Source organism: Setaria italica, chromosome III (genome assembly GCF_000263155.2).
Source record: "Setaria italica strain Yugu1 chromosome III, Setaria_italica_v2.0, whole genome shotgun sequence".
NCBI classification, from domain to species: domain Eukaryota; kingdom Viridiplantae; phylum Streptophyta; class Magnoliopsida; order Poales; family Poaceae; genus Setaria; species Setaria italica.
The window spans coordinates 17,254,761-17,270,247 of NC_028452.1; the positions used below are offsets into that span (position 1 = coordinate 17,254,761).

General features: G+C 43.3%; 1 protein-coding gene across 3 annotated transcripts; it reads right to left on the reverse strand.

Moving 5' to 3' along the window:
- Positions 1-630: 630 nt before the first annotated feature.
- On the reverse strand, positions 631-9,883 carry LOC101769172 (probable DNA helicase MCM8). 3 transcript variants are annotated; one of them, XM_022825569.1, is made up of 18 exons: positions 9,494-9,883; positions 7,263-7,400; positions 7,071-7,164; positions 6,754-6,980; positions 6,518-6,671; positions 5,116-5,361; positions 4,623-4,718; positions 4,383-4,535; positions 4,104-4,174; positions 3,878-3,996; positions 3,159-3,288; positions 2,939-2,990; positions 2,695-2,848; positions 2,427-2,601; positions 1,656-1,826; positions 1,327-1,437; positions 1,137-1,183; positions 631-961 (listed from the first exon to the last, which is right to left on the reverse strand). In XM_022825569.1, coding segments are annotated over exons 1-18 (2,340 nt in total). In that variant the 5' UTR covers positions 9,695-9,883; the 3' UTR covers positions 631-960. The 3 variants fall into 3 exon arrangements, with proteins under 3 accessions (XP_022681304.1, XP_022681305.1, XP_004961808.1); XM_022825570.1 differs by having other exon boundaries at positions 2,695-2,827; positions 6,518-6,678; positions 6,758-6,980; positions 9,494-9,882; XM_004961751.3 differs by having other exon boundaries at positions 6,518-6,678; positions 6,758-6,980; positions 9,494-9,880.
- Positions 9,884-15,487: the final 5,604 nt, after the last annotated feature.

Here is a 15,487-nt window from a genome sequence, read left to right on the forward strand (position 1 = left end):
CGAGGTAATGCTTTTTTGAGGATTGATTCATAGTACTCTGTTCGTAATTTGATGCTGTGGAGATAGACTTAGCCTGATTGGTTCCCTGCACGCAGGTGAACCAGGCTCGCTAGATGCAGGTAGTGCTAGTTTGGTTGCCGGCTCCGGCCACCGAGAGCCGGAAACGTGAGAATCGCTCGGAGCAACTTGTATCCATAAATTCTCACTCGGAGCAACTTGTATCCATACCTGTATCCATACGTTCGTGCAACCAATCAGGATGCGTTGTATGCAACTGGCCTGGCTCACGGGGCAGGCTGGAGCCATCCAATCACACCCTTATATGGTCACAAATGACGCCCTGGTCACAGTTTGTGCTTCGAACGACCAGATGTTATTTTTTCTAAAATGGTTTCATATTGTCAGCGGGTAGATTTTCAGCTGATACGACTCTTAGCTTGATTAGTGGTGACTGCAAACTCTTAGCCAACTTGATGGCAGTTAAAAGCTCAAAGTTGTGGGCAAGACGTGCGTAATCGACTTGTACACGACCGTTTCGTCGATGTCTCGTAAGAGTGACGAAATTATTCATCCAATGTGAAAAGTCAGCTTACAAAGCCATTCATCCTGTGACACGAGATGTTCCAGAAGTAGCAACTCAGAGCACAAAAATCGTCAGCAATAACGATGTTCCAGCATGCTGGATCACTAGAGAATTGGATAGTGTAACGCGGGCAAAAATATATCATCTGTAACTCTGGATGTTAAATTAGCAAACTACAAAAATCTATGCACAACTGTAATGGCCACAGCTACTGCTCTGGGATAAACATTGTAGCGAAACCATGGCATATACACCAAGCTATCAAAGTTAGCGGCCATCCTGCGACTCGTCTACCTTATTCACATGTACATCACAGCACGCAGGCAGCAAAGGCACGGCCATGAGGATACAGATAGCCTCCATCTCCATGCCATACATCTGTCAAGGGATGAAACAAAAATTGAGCCGAAAGGTACCTGGCAATCCTGTAGGAATGATGAAGGCATTCCAGAGTGACTGGAATTATCCTAAAGTTGGTGTGGGCATGCCTGAGATTGGATAGTAACTACAGACAACGTCAGCACAATTCCTATTTTCATTCAAAGAAACTCACCATTTTGACCTTGTTGGCTGGCACTGTGAATATGACGCAGTCACCAGCTGTTTGACAAAAAAGAAGCTATGTCGGATTCCCAGTGACAAAGATTATCAAGAAACTCACCATCAAGAATTTAACATGTGATTCAGACACCAAGAGCAACATTAGGACTTTTTGGTCTTAGCCAGTTCTATAAGACTCTTACCTGATACATCCCTCCTTTTAGCAGAAGGTAACCGAGACTGTTCAAATTATCAACAAGAGCATCTAAGTCTGGAACTCGCAAGCTGATCTTATCAGCTAAGTTGTAAATCTCCTGGGAATAGGAAGAATGATACAACATGAGGGCAGCCTCAGGAATCAGAACAATGTTTTTGTGCAATTATTCTGAAGTAGACTATGGTCCTATTTACTGCATGAACCAAAAAATGCTCAAAATGCCGTGAAGGCGATTTTTCTCCCAAACAGAGCAGATTTTGAACAGTAATTAAACTTAAAAAGAGATCTAAGTGGCTTGATTGCCACATCACTTACAGTTCTTGAAAAGCAATCTTTTCGTTGCAACTCAGATTCCTTGTTTAACGCATTCAGAAACGTCCTTGCCTCCTTTTGTTGGCTCATCCCACCGCTCCGAGCAAAATCGACAAAACCATGTTCATCAACATATTTGTCATAGAGAGATTCCTTCATGATATCTACAACATCCTGCCACATGATAAATTAAGCATTAAAATAATATGCCACAGGATGCTGTTTATAATTGTGTTTTCCTGTCAGACATGCGGTTTTTTTCTCGAACCCGCAGGAGAGCTGCGTATCTTTGTATTAAGAGAGAATAGATGCTCCAATTACAAAAATCATCACCACACCTTGGACCAGAGTGAGGGATGAGGGTTTTTTTAGACAAAACTCTTACATAGATGAAACACAGCTAAGACCTGACCAAGATAAACCACTTCCAACTCAGACATGCGTTTGGCTGGAAATGAGCTACACTTCAGGCATAGGCATCAAGAATCATAAAACCCCATATCTCATAGCTAGTGGAGCATAACCCAGTTTAAGTGTAATAGACAAAGCAATTCAATGAGCTGAACGGATCAAAGGGCCTAGGGTTTTGTGAAATCTTATGACCCTGAGATCTTGGGCCATTGCAACTAGTTGAGAAACATATCAATTTCTGCAATTATGACCATAAACCATGCAGTCCATGAGATTTTCTCTTTTAAGATGCATTCTACTGACACTGCAAGAAAGGTTAATAACAAAAACAGCAGTAGAAAAACTGAGGATTGCTTATTTTACCTGAGCATCTTCTCTGGTCACTTCTTCTCTTAGATCCACGCGAGCACGAGCTTCAGCTAATCTGACTAGGCTTTCCAACTGCCTGGCTGTGATGGGTGTACCGTCAGCAGAAGTGCTGCGGTTTCTCAATCCCAAATAAAATTTTTTCAAAATTTCAGCTGCTGCCTTTGACATTCTTAAGAAGAGAGAAAAGTGAGTGGGCAAGGTATCAAAAAATGGATTACGCCTTGCATTGCACTTGCACTAAAAGTCAAATTGTACAAGATACCTAGGGAATACATGTTCTCTTGAATAAGCTATATACTTGCGAAGAAATTGCCCAGCTAATGGAGCGAAATCCTTATCTTTCTCTGGGTGTAGTCTCAGTCTTGAAGCCACTGAATTCCCAACAACTCCAAACCCTGGATCACCATTATGTGACACTATGCAAAGTTGCAAAACGTGAATGATGGCTTACACCTAAGTTATACAAACGAAGAGGAAGAACCACAAAACAGTGTGTAAATAATAACCTGTTCTGATCCTCTTGTTGGATTTGAAATTATCACCTTCGTTGGTATGAAGCTGCTTGCATGAAATTTTGGACATCTTAGTAATTCAATTAGAAGTATGTTCGGTAAGACAAAATCGTCCTTACAAACAATAGATTCATTGCATGATATGAGCATGCAAGTTATCCATACTATATACTTGGGAGATGTGAATGAGAAAACATGTCTGACAGCCACTTACAGCTATTATATGATCTGACACTCTTTTATCTAGTAACTCGTCTGGCTTGTCAAGTAGAATAAAAACCAAGTCAAAACGAGACAGGAGGGCAGCACTCATCTTTAGATTCTCATTCACTGTTTTTGCTCGGCTGCAGCAAACGGTATATTTAGATGGCAAAAATTGCATACAATAGCCATGAATATTTAGGCTTAAATCCTCAGCAAACCCAAAAAAAACACGAAAGGGATAAATACTGGACATAAATGTCAGTCACAAACTACCACCATTTCATCAAAACAAACGTCAACTACCAACCAAAGTGAAGTGAAATGGGACGAAATACACCAGAAAATATGCACAGATGAATGGTGTTACTTCCAGTTTAGTCCTCTTCAGTTGCAGACTTGCAGTATAGGACTAAAGTTAAAAGTTCAATCAAGTAACATTTCGTTCAATAAAAATATAAAATCATCACCACATACCACTCTAGAGCACCTAAACTACTAGAGTAATTCCACATACCTCCATCTTTAACAGTTGATGCTATCAGTATTGTGTTTCTTTTTTCTTTCGAAGAAAAGGAGGTGAATGGAGATGAGTGGCCAAGAATAATTGTCATTTTCAGCCTTAACACTAGATGCTATCAGCATTTCTTTTCCAAAAAAAAAGGATGAATGGGGATGACTGATCAGGAATAACAAGTTTTTCAGTAAGTAGGATAGAAAATATTAACGCACTCATAATGACCACCAACAGGATTTGCAGCTGCCAACACAGAGGTACGAGCTGATAAACTGGCTACAAGGCCAGCCTTTGCAACAGAAACACATTGCTGCTCCATGGCTTCAAGTAAAGCCTGAGAACTAAAACAAAATTAGAAACATGATTATATAGGCTTGGGAACTTCCTCGTTGATGAACATTTCATGGAAAAGCTTCATAAGGTGAAAAATAACAGAACTACCTGATGTTCTGCAGACATTTTATCAAACTCATCAATACAGCATATTCCACGATCAGCAAGGACCATTGCACCTATAAGTCAAGGACTCAACTTTATTTTAATCTCATCACAATTCACAAATTCTAACACCACAAAGAAAAGGCACACCAGAACAAAGAGCAGTTAGAACAGCAATTGATATGACAAGGAAAAACATAAAATGGCATCGCTAACGCTAGTACATGATTTTGAACAGGAAGCTTTAAAATTGTCATGAAGGAATAAATGTTTTATTGTTACCAGCCTCAAATGCATAATCATTTGTCATAGAATCTTTAACCACAGCAACAGTTAGGCCAGCCTTTGTCGTAGTATTCCCACATACATATATTCCTCGTGGGGAAACAGCTGCTGCAGCTTGAAGGAGTTGGCTCTTGCCTAGGCCTGGATCACCTGTAATTCATTAAGCAAGAGCATAATCTCATCAATGGAAACACTAAAGAAATCTGATGGGAGTTATGGTAAACAATAAGAAATTACCAACTACAACAACATGAATGTCTCCTCTAACAGGGACCTTGTCTTGATCCATTGAGTTCTTCTGCACACCGCCGAAAAGAGCAAGTGTGATACCAGCTGAAAATCAGGGTACATCAATTAAATTATGTCGAGTAATCATATGCAATTAAAAGAGATGAAATAAGCAGATCTGCCATTTGGGAGTGAAAATACTAAAAGAAGTGCCTTGACCATCGTCCAAAGACATCCAAAAGCAATTGCAGCTGGTAATGGCTTTGTCATCCAGAAATGGCATACTGCTCCATAACAAATTGAGCAAATAGCTGAAAACTAGTTTTCTTATAGACAAAAATTGAAGGGAATAATAGATTTCACAAAACAACATCTTTCAAATATTAGGACAGCAAGAGCAAATTAAATAGATCTTAACAACATTAAATAACTGAGAAATATCTTGTAATTCTGATATAATACAGAATAAAGATGAAAAACAGAATAATAGGGTAGAAAATACCTTTTACAAGTTCATGCCCATAGATGGAGGGACAAAAGGATTGAAGTATTTGGCGAAATACATCAGCACCATGTTCTTTTTTATAATTGACAGCAAAATCACGATCCCTTTCAGTATTGCTCTGAAAATCACAAATTCCTCTAGCCCGAATTTCTTCGTCTGAAACAGCACAGGTCTTCAGGTTTCTCACTGAAACTGCTTCTAGGTACAGGTAGTATAAACCCTGGTTCTTGCTTCTGGACTTCCCTGAAGATATTAATTATAGATTCATAAAATATTCAATTAAAGTGTGTGTGCTCTAAATTATTACAAAAGTGAAAGTTTCAACAATTTTTTTATCAAACACACAGGAGAGCTGTGTATCTTTGTATTAAGAGAGAATGAATAGTCCAATTACAAAAACACCATCTCACCTTGGAGCAGAGTGAGGGATGTGGGAATTGAGCAGAAATATAAACCTTACAAAAACACGAAATAAAAGGCCTGACCGAGCTAACCAACCCAACCTCTAGACCCAATCCTACCAAGGTGAGACTCATCCTTGAAGGCCTGTAGAGCTCCCTGGACACTAGGAACAGATCCATCGAAAACACAAGCATTGCGGTGTTTCAACAATTTGTTTATACCAAACAAGTTTCTACAGTCCTTAGTGAAGGATCATGCAAGATTGCAGAATATAAGGATACACAAACTACACATAAAGAGTCTTAAATTCATGAAACTCGCAGAAAGCATGGAACCCAAATAGAAAATGTTTGAGCAATATACAAAAGTAGAGATGTCCTGCCACATGGCCCACACATCAGATATTAAACAGATAGCCAAAACTGATAAGAACAGATGATGGATGCAGCGAAAGAAACTTTTCGCCAGGTTTTTTCATGGAGATCTTCATCATCAAAGTATGGCATGTTTGGAAGCAGAGAAATGGACTAATCGTTCAGAATCAGAGGCCAAGTATTGGAGAATGGAAAAGAAACTTCATTAATGAATTTACTTTGCAACTACATGGTGTAAAAATAAATGATAGAGTAATAGTTATGTTTTGGCTAGAATCTCTCCCTTGACTTCCATCTGGGGATCTCCTGTATATAGCCCATCCTGTACTGTCTTTTTGCATCTATATAAGTACTACACACAGAAAGAGAGAGGAGTAATATCTATCATGTTAATACTTCTAATGAATTACTTTTCCCCCACAGTCCGTAACGCACTAGAGCTAGACACTCAATCCAAATTAATCACCAGGAGAAAAAGCAAAAAGTCGCCAACACATACTATGGCATAGATAATCCAAACAGCTAAACAATTTTTGACAAATAGACTGATGGTTTGCAGCAAATGAAATAGCGTATCAATGCAAACTAAGAAAATAGCACTGTTATAGCCATTTTAAGTGTACCTCCTCCAACATCCATATTGTTCAGTACTTTGACGATTCCAGTTACCGTTACTATCTCTCCAGGGATGCAACAATCAACGAGGTCTTCTGTAAGCTCACACTCAATTGTTCGTGGCACTCGGCCTTCTTCATGGTTGTCAGCACTAACAAGCTCCTGTATCCTGGACGGGAACATAAGAAAAGCAAAGCTTTTAGCACTATATGCGGAGGATAGTGCAAATGAGTTTACTCATCACCTGCCTTATTTTCTGGAAATCCATCAACTTTGCACTAGATCTATCTGGAGTGAAGGTTCTGCTCCTGCATCCCTGAATGGTACAGGACATTGGAGGTGAAAACTTCCCATCACAGAACACTCGTGGGTTTTCTTTACCACACTTCATGCAACGGAATTCCAGCTCCAGGACAAGAGGTTTTACAGTGCTGACTTTTACAACAGTGCCGCGCACGGTGACAAGTTTCTCTACCAATGGGGAAAAAATCTACAAATCAGCACTTCAATTATATGCGCACTAGCATATTTTCACAAGAATAAAGGCAGGAAGAAATTTACTGATAAAGGCTGCTTTTAGTTTCTTCAAAGCAATAGTCGCCCCCGTATTGTAAAGCCTAATATTGACCTTGTTGATCTTTCCTGAACATAAAGCCTGAAAATATCAAGAACAATCATAAATTGAACAGAAGTGCCATATGGTCTGCCGGTCCACAACCATATTAATAAATTTTAGCATGAATAGGCATGAACCAGATGAGCTGCAGCTCCCATGCAAAGCAAGACTTCTTTTGGAGATTCCTCGAGTTCATCTTTAATAAACACGCATGACTCCTGAAGCTGCTTGAAATCAATCGGAAGAGATAAAATGTCACTGCCATCATCTTCGACCTGTGCATATAGAAACAACCGCATGAGACAAGTGGGTAACTTCCTGCATTTGCAGTTGGCACATTTTCACTATGATTATCCAAGAAACTATACAGCACCTAATAAAATGATGGTGAAGAGTTCTGAAACACATGGTTCACATATGGCAATACCTTGATCGCCTCAAGTACAATTATAAAAAAAGCACATGGTGAGCTAAAGCAGACAGATATTAACTGTGCCACGAATCATATGCCAAAGAAATAGTATTCCCTTTTGACTTCAAGCATGGTCTACATTTAACCATGCAATAAGCTGCAGCAGAGCCTCTGATGCTTTCAGACTTTAAGAAATAGAAAATTGCAGAGGAATACTTGCTCTGTTATACTTTAACAAAAACATTTTCAGAGTCGAGTTTGAAACTAATATATTTTCTACAGCAACATCACAAAATTTAAATGGCGTGGAAGCATTGATTACCAAGAAAACATTGTCTCTCTTGTTAATAATTTGCAACTTAGCATGCCTGCTTTGTAAACTCAGACGACGCTATTTCGTTGCTTTGATTAATAATGAAATTAGGACATAGCCCTCAATGGAAAAAACCAAGAAAACAGTGTCTCTCTTGTTATGTACTCTACAAATTACGACGTGACAGGGAAAGTTGGGTAGTTGGAGGAGCTACTGATGAAGCTTGAAAGTTTTTCATTATCAGAAGAGTGAGGTGACCTAGTTTGTAGAGAAATCAGGGAAATATACCACAAGATATTCATAGAGCTTTGATGTTTTGAGGAGTAGTTAACCAGCAAGTGGCAATGTTTGGAAGAGCAAGATCCCACTCAAGGTGAAATTCCTTTGGATGGCTTGCGACGACAGCATTCAGCTGTCACTACAATTGAAGAGAAGGAAGTGGAAAGGAGGAGAGCAATGCAAACCCTGTGGACAGGGGGAAACAATTGATCGCATTCTTTTTCTTTGCCCCGTAGCTTTTTTTTATGTCTCGGTTTTCTTAAAGGATATCTTTATGTATCTAGGATGTGATAATTTCTAAGTGAAAAATCAAGGAAACTGATCCTGTTTTGTTGTGCAGGGACTTTTTGGGTGCTGTGGAAGATGAGGAATGACATGGTTTTCAACAAAAAGTTGGTGAACCAGTGGCCATAATTTAAAGATGGTGGCCCAAATCAAACACTGGAAGGTGATGCGCTGATGCTGCAGGAGAAAAGGACCAAGAAAGAGGAGGAGGTTGTCAGGACAATTGCTCAGGGGCTCAAGCAAATCTGACAGTTTCTACAGCAGTTTTTGGGGGTAGTTTCTGTTGTCCTGGATCAGTCATACAACTAGCTATAAGGTGGCTCAGGCTGCCAAAAATCTGGGTGTGGTTGGAGTAATCATTGAGAAGAGTTGAGACCTTGGGGGAGATCAAGTTGGAGCTAGTTTTACTTTGGATATGCTTAGTTCTGTTCTTGATGTAGTTGTTTCTGTTTTGGTTCTCTGAGCTCGATAACTGTAAACTGGCAACCCCGGCGAATCCTTGAACATTTAAGTTTTCTATAAAGATGGGCCAGAAATGGTATCTATGTAAAAAATTTAGATGTCAGAGCACACCCTCACATACTTGAACGTTATAAACATAATGACCAGTATATTTTTACAGTGTTACAGATCATTAGTTTTTACTGTCCAGCTACACAGTCATAGATTCCACTTCAATGCATAATCGTAAACCATATCACGCCTTGTGCCTTGTGCATTGACATTAGGGGTTGCATATCACTATGGTATTAATAAACCAAGACGAGGAAACAGAGTGAACTTCAGATAACTTCTGCTCCATTTTTGTTCATTTCCCCCTTTTTAAGTCACTAAAAAGTTAAATTAAACGGAAACTAAGCATTTATCCTGCAAGCTTCTGAACAGACAAGTGAATGTAGTTGCCACATTGATAAAATTTCGCCAGCGAGAGAATCCGCCAAATCCTCGGCATTTCGCCAGTAGCATCATGTGAACCAAAATTTTAAAATCCTAGCGAGATTGCCACCAACGACACACACGCGAAACAGGAGATGGAGCGCTAAACTTAACATGAGATCGAATCGGCCTCGCGTACTTACCCGTGACTGAAGGCCCTTCACCACCGTGGAGAAGGAGGATTCAAACAGCGCGGCGGCAATGCGGACCTTGCGGTCGGACTCCGAGAACCCTGCCTCCTCGGGGAAGTACCTCTTCCAGACATCCGCGAGCCGCTTCTCGACGGGGGTGACGTCAATAGTGGACCCTTTGGGTTGGTGGCCCTTCATTGTGTCGGCGTACATGTCGCCGGAGGCCTCGGAGCCTCGCGTCCCCGGCAAGTCGTCGCGGCGGCGAGGCGAGGCGAGGCTTGAGAGGCGGGCCGAGCCGCCGAGCAATTTTTTCTTTCGCGGGTTTTTGCGCGGTGGCCGCGGGGGCAGCGGGGAACAGCGCCGGAGACCCACCAGAGACACCACATACGAGGGTTTCTGCCGGGGCGCATCGATATCTCTCACGGACAGGTGGGCCCCAAGCCTGAGTCCGGCTTGAGCACACGCACGACGGAGCGAAACCCTACATGGACCACATCCAGTTCGCTCGCTCCCATTCGGGCGGTCGGGCGGGGGGTTGCCAAGCCCAGTTCGCAGCGTTTACTTCTTTCCCGGATAAAATGGGCTTAACTCCAAGAGTTTCCTAAAAAATTCTTCACCAAAACGAGGTATTGGGGGCTATGCTAAAAAATTTTCCCCCAAAAAACATATCATTCCAAGCAGAACGCTAAAAACTAAACCGCTAATATTTCAAATGAAGCCACGTCATCATATTGCGCGATCATTTTTTTTTCCAGCAGGCTGGGACCCCTCGCTCGTCGCCAGACTTCTTTTTTCCCTGACGTCGCCGGACTTCTTTTTTCCAGGCCCTCGTCACGGCACGCCGCCGGACTTCTTTTTGGTTATTACTGAATAGCACGTTTCTTTTCCATTTTAGGAGCTGAATAACACGTTTGCAGGGGATTTCAGGTTCTCTATTATTACTGAAGATGATCAGGCTGTAATATATGCTTCTTGTACTTGATTTCGAGCAGATGCTGCAACCTGCAGCCGCTGGCTCAACATAGAACAAAACATCACTAATAATATTGACTGAGCAAACATTAAAATCGACACAAGACGCTTCAAATCCACGTTAATACCATATGGAAATACTACTCTTTAGAAGATTCAAATACTAATTAAGTTTCGAACATCACACAGTACCATATGGAAATACTACTCTTTAGAAGAATCAAATTCTAATTAAGTACTCGACTCATGATCTCAGCCCGCAAGCACAACAGTAAGATCCATGGTCATAATCCTCTCTTCGTACCTTCTTTTCTGCAACTGGACCTCCTGCCTCCTAACCTCAAGAAGTAGTTTTTCATTTGCAACTCGATCTTGTTCAAGAGCAAAAGCTTTGTTGAACCTCTCCTCTTTTTTTAGCTCTTTCTCCCCATCAGTTTCTTTCTTCTGTGCCCACATATTTTCTAAGGTTGTTGTCACACTTTTTTTCTTCTCTTGCAGCAGTGCTGCTTTTGCCTTCTTCTTACCAATCGGCCTTGTCAATGCATTATCCTCTAGACCTTGAACCTCACCTTGTCCTATTTCACTTGGTGAACTTGCATTCGGGCAACAGTTGAGCTTGTCTTCTGCTTCTTGTTAGATGTTTTACCAACAGCCAATTCATCAATTTTAGAAAGCTATTTTGGTTGTGTTCTCAGCTTATTCCAGCAATGCATGAACTGGAATGCTTTCTGATGTTCGTCTTCAGACTTGTACAAAGCACATGCCTCTGCAACCTACATGCACCACCATACAAGAAATATTCATATACGATATATAAAAATAAAATAGTCGAAACAAATCGTGGTATTGCATAGTGAGTAAGTACCTTGTCTTTCATTGTACTACCACTCTGACACCTTAACTCAATTCGTGCTAGACATCCACAAAACGTGTTCACACATTTTTGTATGGTCTCCCACCGGTGCATGAGAGAATTTATGGTACGCTTTGAGGTGCACGTCTTGTGTTCATGGAAGTAATCACAGATACGAGACCAATACTTGGCACCTTTTTGATCTTTGCCTACGACCGGATCCAAGCTTACGTTCAACCATGCTGAAACCAAAACCTCATCTTCGTGGTCACTGAAGTTCTTTGATCTCTTATGGTTCGGCCTCGCGGAGGGGGCTGCTGGACCAACTTCAATTGCTTGGGATTGTTGGTCAGCACATGTGTTGCTATAATAATGAGAATCCCCTAAATTGGTTTCATCCATCATCATGTTTGAAAAATATCCGTTTCCTGCCCAGTAGGTAGAAAATAAACATCAAGTGGTATATGGAGGCTGCACATATGAAAACTTGCTCAAGTGGCATATTTTATCATGCCGACAAGATGGTGACTACATGCTAGGAGCCAACTAGTCAGCTAGCTAAGTCCCTGAAGTGAAGGGAATATGAGCCAACTAGTCAGGATCACAGCTGATTTTAGTATTTATAACTCATCTTAGGACAAGCAATGAAACTGTTCCTTGTTCCTACTTCCACTTAACCACATACCCTTTAGTTTTGCTTAACAGCATACAACCAAGTTTCTTTTCAAAGTAATACAGTTCATTCACATGCCTGCAGCTCAATTATGAAGTCGACAATACAAAGCTTGTACAGAACAAAATGGCCTAAGTAATAAATTAAAGTTGCTCTAGTGGAATATTTTAACTAAGATAAATATGGAGGCAGAGCAAACATATGTCGTGGGGCAACACTAGTGCAGCCATGCTAATCCTTTCTTTAATATAGATTATATCGTGTGCCAATAAGAACTACAATTTTAAACTAGATAATAGCATAAGCAAATAGTTAAATGTCACTGACCAGATATGAGATTAACACATTGACCAGATATGAGATTAATGCATTGCATAATGCATTACAGTGACCAAATAGCATAAGCAAGTAGAATTAATTAAATGCCGAACTATCAACTTGATGCATCTCTATAGGTACTAAATCTTATTGATGCTTTGACTGCTATTGCTAGGTTAGTTGCCACATTATCTTCAATCAATGCAAAATTCTTCTATAGGCAAAACAAAGCCACTTAGAATTAACTACACAGACAAGAAATCCATCTTATCTCACGGGAAATTGAGTTAAAGAGCTTATGATTCATACCATTCACAAAAGGGTTGCCGTTGGCCGCTTGTTCGAAAGCACCAGAGGGGCCGCCGCTGGATGGCTACGGCACCGTCGATAGGGAGTCCAAACCATCACTGGTAAGAGCTACAATCGGAGGACCTTGTAGATCACCACACATATCACCACTACCAGGCAGGTCGAGGTCGTCGCTGCTGGACCTCTCCAAATTTGTACTGCTGCTGTTCCATTGAGGGATGTGGTCGCCGCCAACGAGCACCACACGCCGTTGAAGCATCCCTCCACCGCGCCTTGCTTGGCCCTGCCGTGGTGCCTACATCTGCATAGGCAACAAAAGGAATTTAAATCTGCATTGCCATATATTTATTGAGCAGTAATTTGGTGTTTCCCTTCTCCAAAACCATACTGCTAATTTATTGGATGTACGCCATACCTCAGGCCATCGTCACGACAGTATGCAAACATCCAATAAATTAGCAATATCCAACTACTCCAGGAGCTGATTACAGAGAACGAGATATTTGCATTTATATACCTAGGCACTTGCTTGATTGCTCCCAAACTGGTGGTGCACTACTACTATGATCTGAACAACTTTAGCTACCGAATCAGGGGAGGAAGCATTTCACAACCACCATTACAATATCAGCTCCGCAAAGAGAGTAGTCAACAAGCTGATTAGTTTCTGAATCACATTGCAAAGACACATAGCAGCACCATATAAGCAAACAATGGCCAGATTATGTGCAAATGCAGTAACTACAAACGGCGACCCTTTTCACAATGCTAAGGTAATGGATACAGCCAAGGATTTTAGCAAGAGAGAAAATTAACAATGAGTAGAGGTCATACCAAGCCAGTCCTCGGGTTCTTGGCGAGATGTTGAAGATCTTCTGGCTGCCGCGGGCTTCCTGCTCAGCCCGACTCGACAGGGTGCCGCCACCCCTCACCCCTCGCCGTCGCCGGGAGAGGAGGGCTCCCGCCGGAGTGGGGAGGGCCGCCTCCGGGAGAGGAGGGGCGTGCCGCCGGGAGAGAAGGGGCGCGCCGAAGTGGGGAGGGTCGCCACCGCCGCCTGCTCAGCCAAACCGACAGGGCGCCGCCGCCGAGAGAGGAGGGCCACCGCCGGAGTGGGGATGGCCGCCGCCGGGAAAGGATGGACGCGCCGCCGGGAGAGGAGAGGTGCGCCGGAGTGGGGAGGGCCGCCTCCGCCGCCTCCTCAGCTGGTTCGACAGGGCGCCGCCGCCCCTCGCCCCTCGCCGCCGCCGGGAGTGGAGGGGCGCGCCGCCAGGAGAGGAGGGGCGCGCTGGGAGAGGAGCCTGGCCGCCACCGCCTGGAAGGCTCGAGAACATAACGGGAGAAGAGCGCGGCAAAAAAATAAAAAAGCGCGATAGGGGGCGCGGGAATGGATTGGGGGAAGGTTTCGGGTCGCGAAAATATACGGGAGGAGGGCATGTTTTTTGGCGTCGCTAATTTTTTGGGAAGGTTTTGGGTGGACTGTTGGAGTTCATTTTTTCTCTTTTTTTTCCTAAAAAAGGTTTTGGGGGTAAGATTAGCAGCCTCTTGGAGTTTGCTCCGCGTTTGCTGTGTTTTATATTCCTTTTCGAACCCTCATCTTCTTCTATCTGTGGAAAAGGTGTAGACGCCGTCCAGCAGAGAGACAAATCACAACTGTTTTTGCGTGGCCCATCAGAGTCAATATAGGTGATGTGCTATTTCGCAAAAAGAAAAGAAACAGGTGGTGTACTTTTGCAGAGAAAAAAATATGTAATAACAAGAATGTGATCAGTGCGCACTGCAGGTGACTAGGTGAGAACTTATATACCGTCGTACTTCATTTGATTACCCAACGGCGACAACTTATGGAGTTACTATGTGATGTCAAGGAGATCGAATTCTCGAGCTTATAGTTTCATGGACATTGAAATATTTGTGCGGTATCTTGTCGCGTTGTATCTGTCCAATAATGCCACTTGTATACGAGCATATCGGAGTATATGATACATGAATAAATATTACGCAAAAACTAAACTGAGAGGCCTCTCGATTTATCTCTAAATCGAGAGCCCCCTCTGTTACTTCTTGACCAGAGCAAATAGAACGGTAAAAAGTACCTCCATGGTCGGCTCGTTGGAATCGGAGAAGAAGATGCCCTGTGGGCAGGAGGTGGGCGGGGCGGCCGGTGGCGGGTCACCGCCAGCTGTGGGTGACGATGGAGGCTGGCAGGGTTATGGTTTTTGGGTTACGGGGTTGTGGGGGACGCCCCATGGTTGGCAGGCCTAGATGAATGCTCGGGCGGCGGCACACCTGGCGGAGGAGCGTGAAGTGTGGGCGGCGAGGCCGGGCGGCGATGGCGCCGCTGGCCAAGTGGTGGAGGATGTCCGGTGGCTAGTGTCGGCGGCGGGGGCGGGGCAGTGTAGTGGTTAGGAAGGGTGGGGAAGGGGGCCGCGGTAGAAGGCGGGCGGACGGCACGACAGCGAGGTTGCCGCCAGCTGTGGGCGGTGGTGGAGGCCGACCGTGGCAGGGTGCGCGCTGGATAGGAAGAAGACAACGGCGAGATTTGGTCGGAGGGGAAGGAGGAGGAGGAAGAAGAGGAAGGACGAGGTGGGGCGACGACGTTCGCATGGGCTAGGAGGTAGGAGGCTGGCGGAATGGAACTGCGTGTGCGAGGGAATAAAGGTGTGGTTCATGAGGAAGACGAAAGGTGAAAGGATAAGGTGCGGTGCGGGTCGGCGGAAGGACGTGGATGCACATGGGCCAAGCTGTCGGGGGCTATCCGCGTAAGCTTAACGCGAGAAGCCTCTTCGTGTAGTTGCGTCATATTATTGGTGGCAGATGTAGTGTCAAGAGAGGGATGCCGCATGTTGATATTAGACCTGAGCAAATGTCGGGCCGGGCCGGC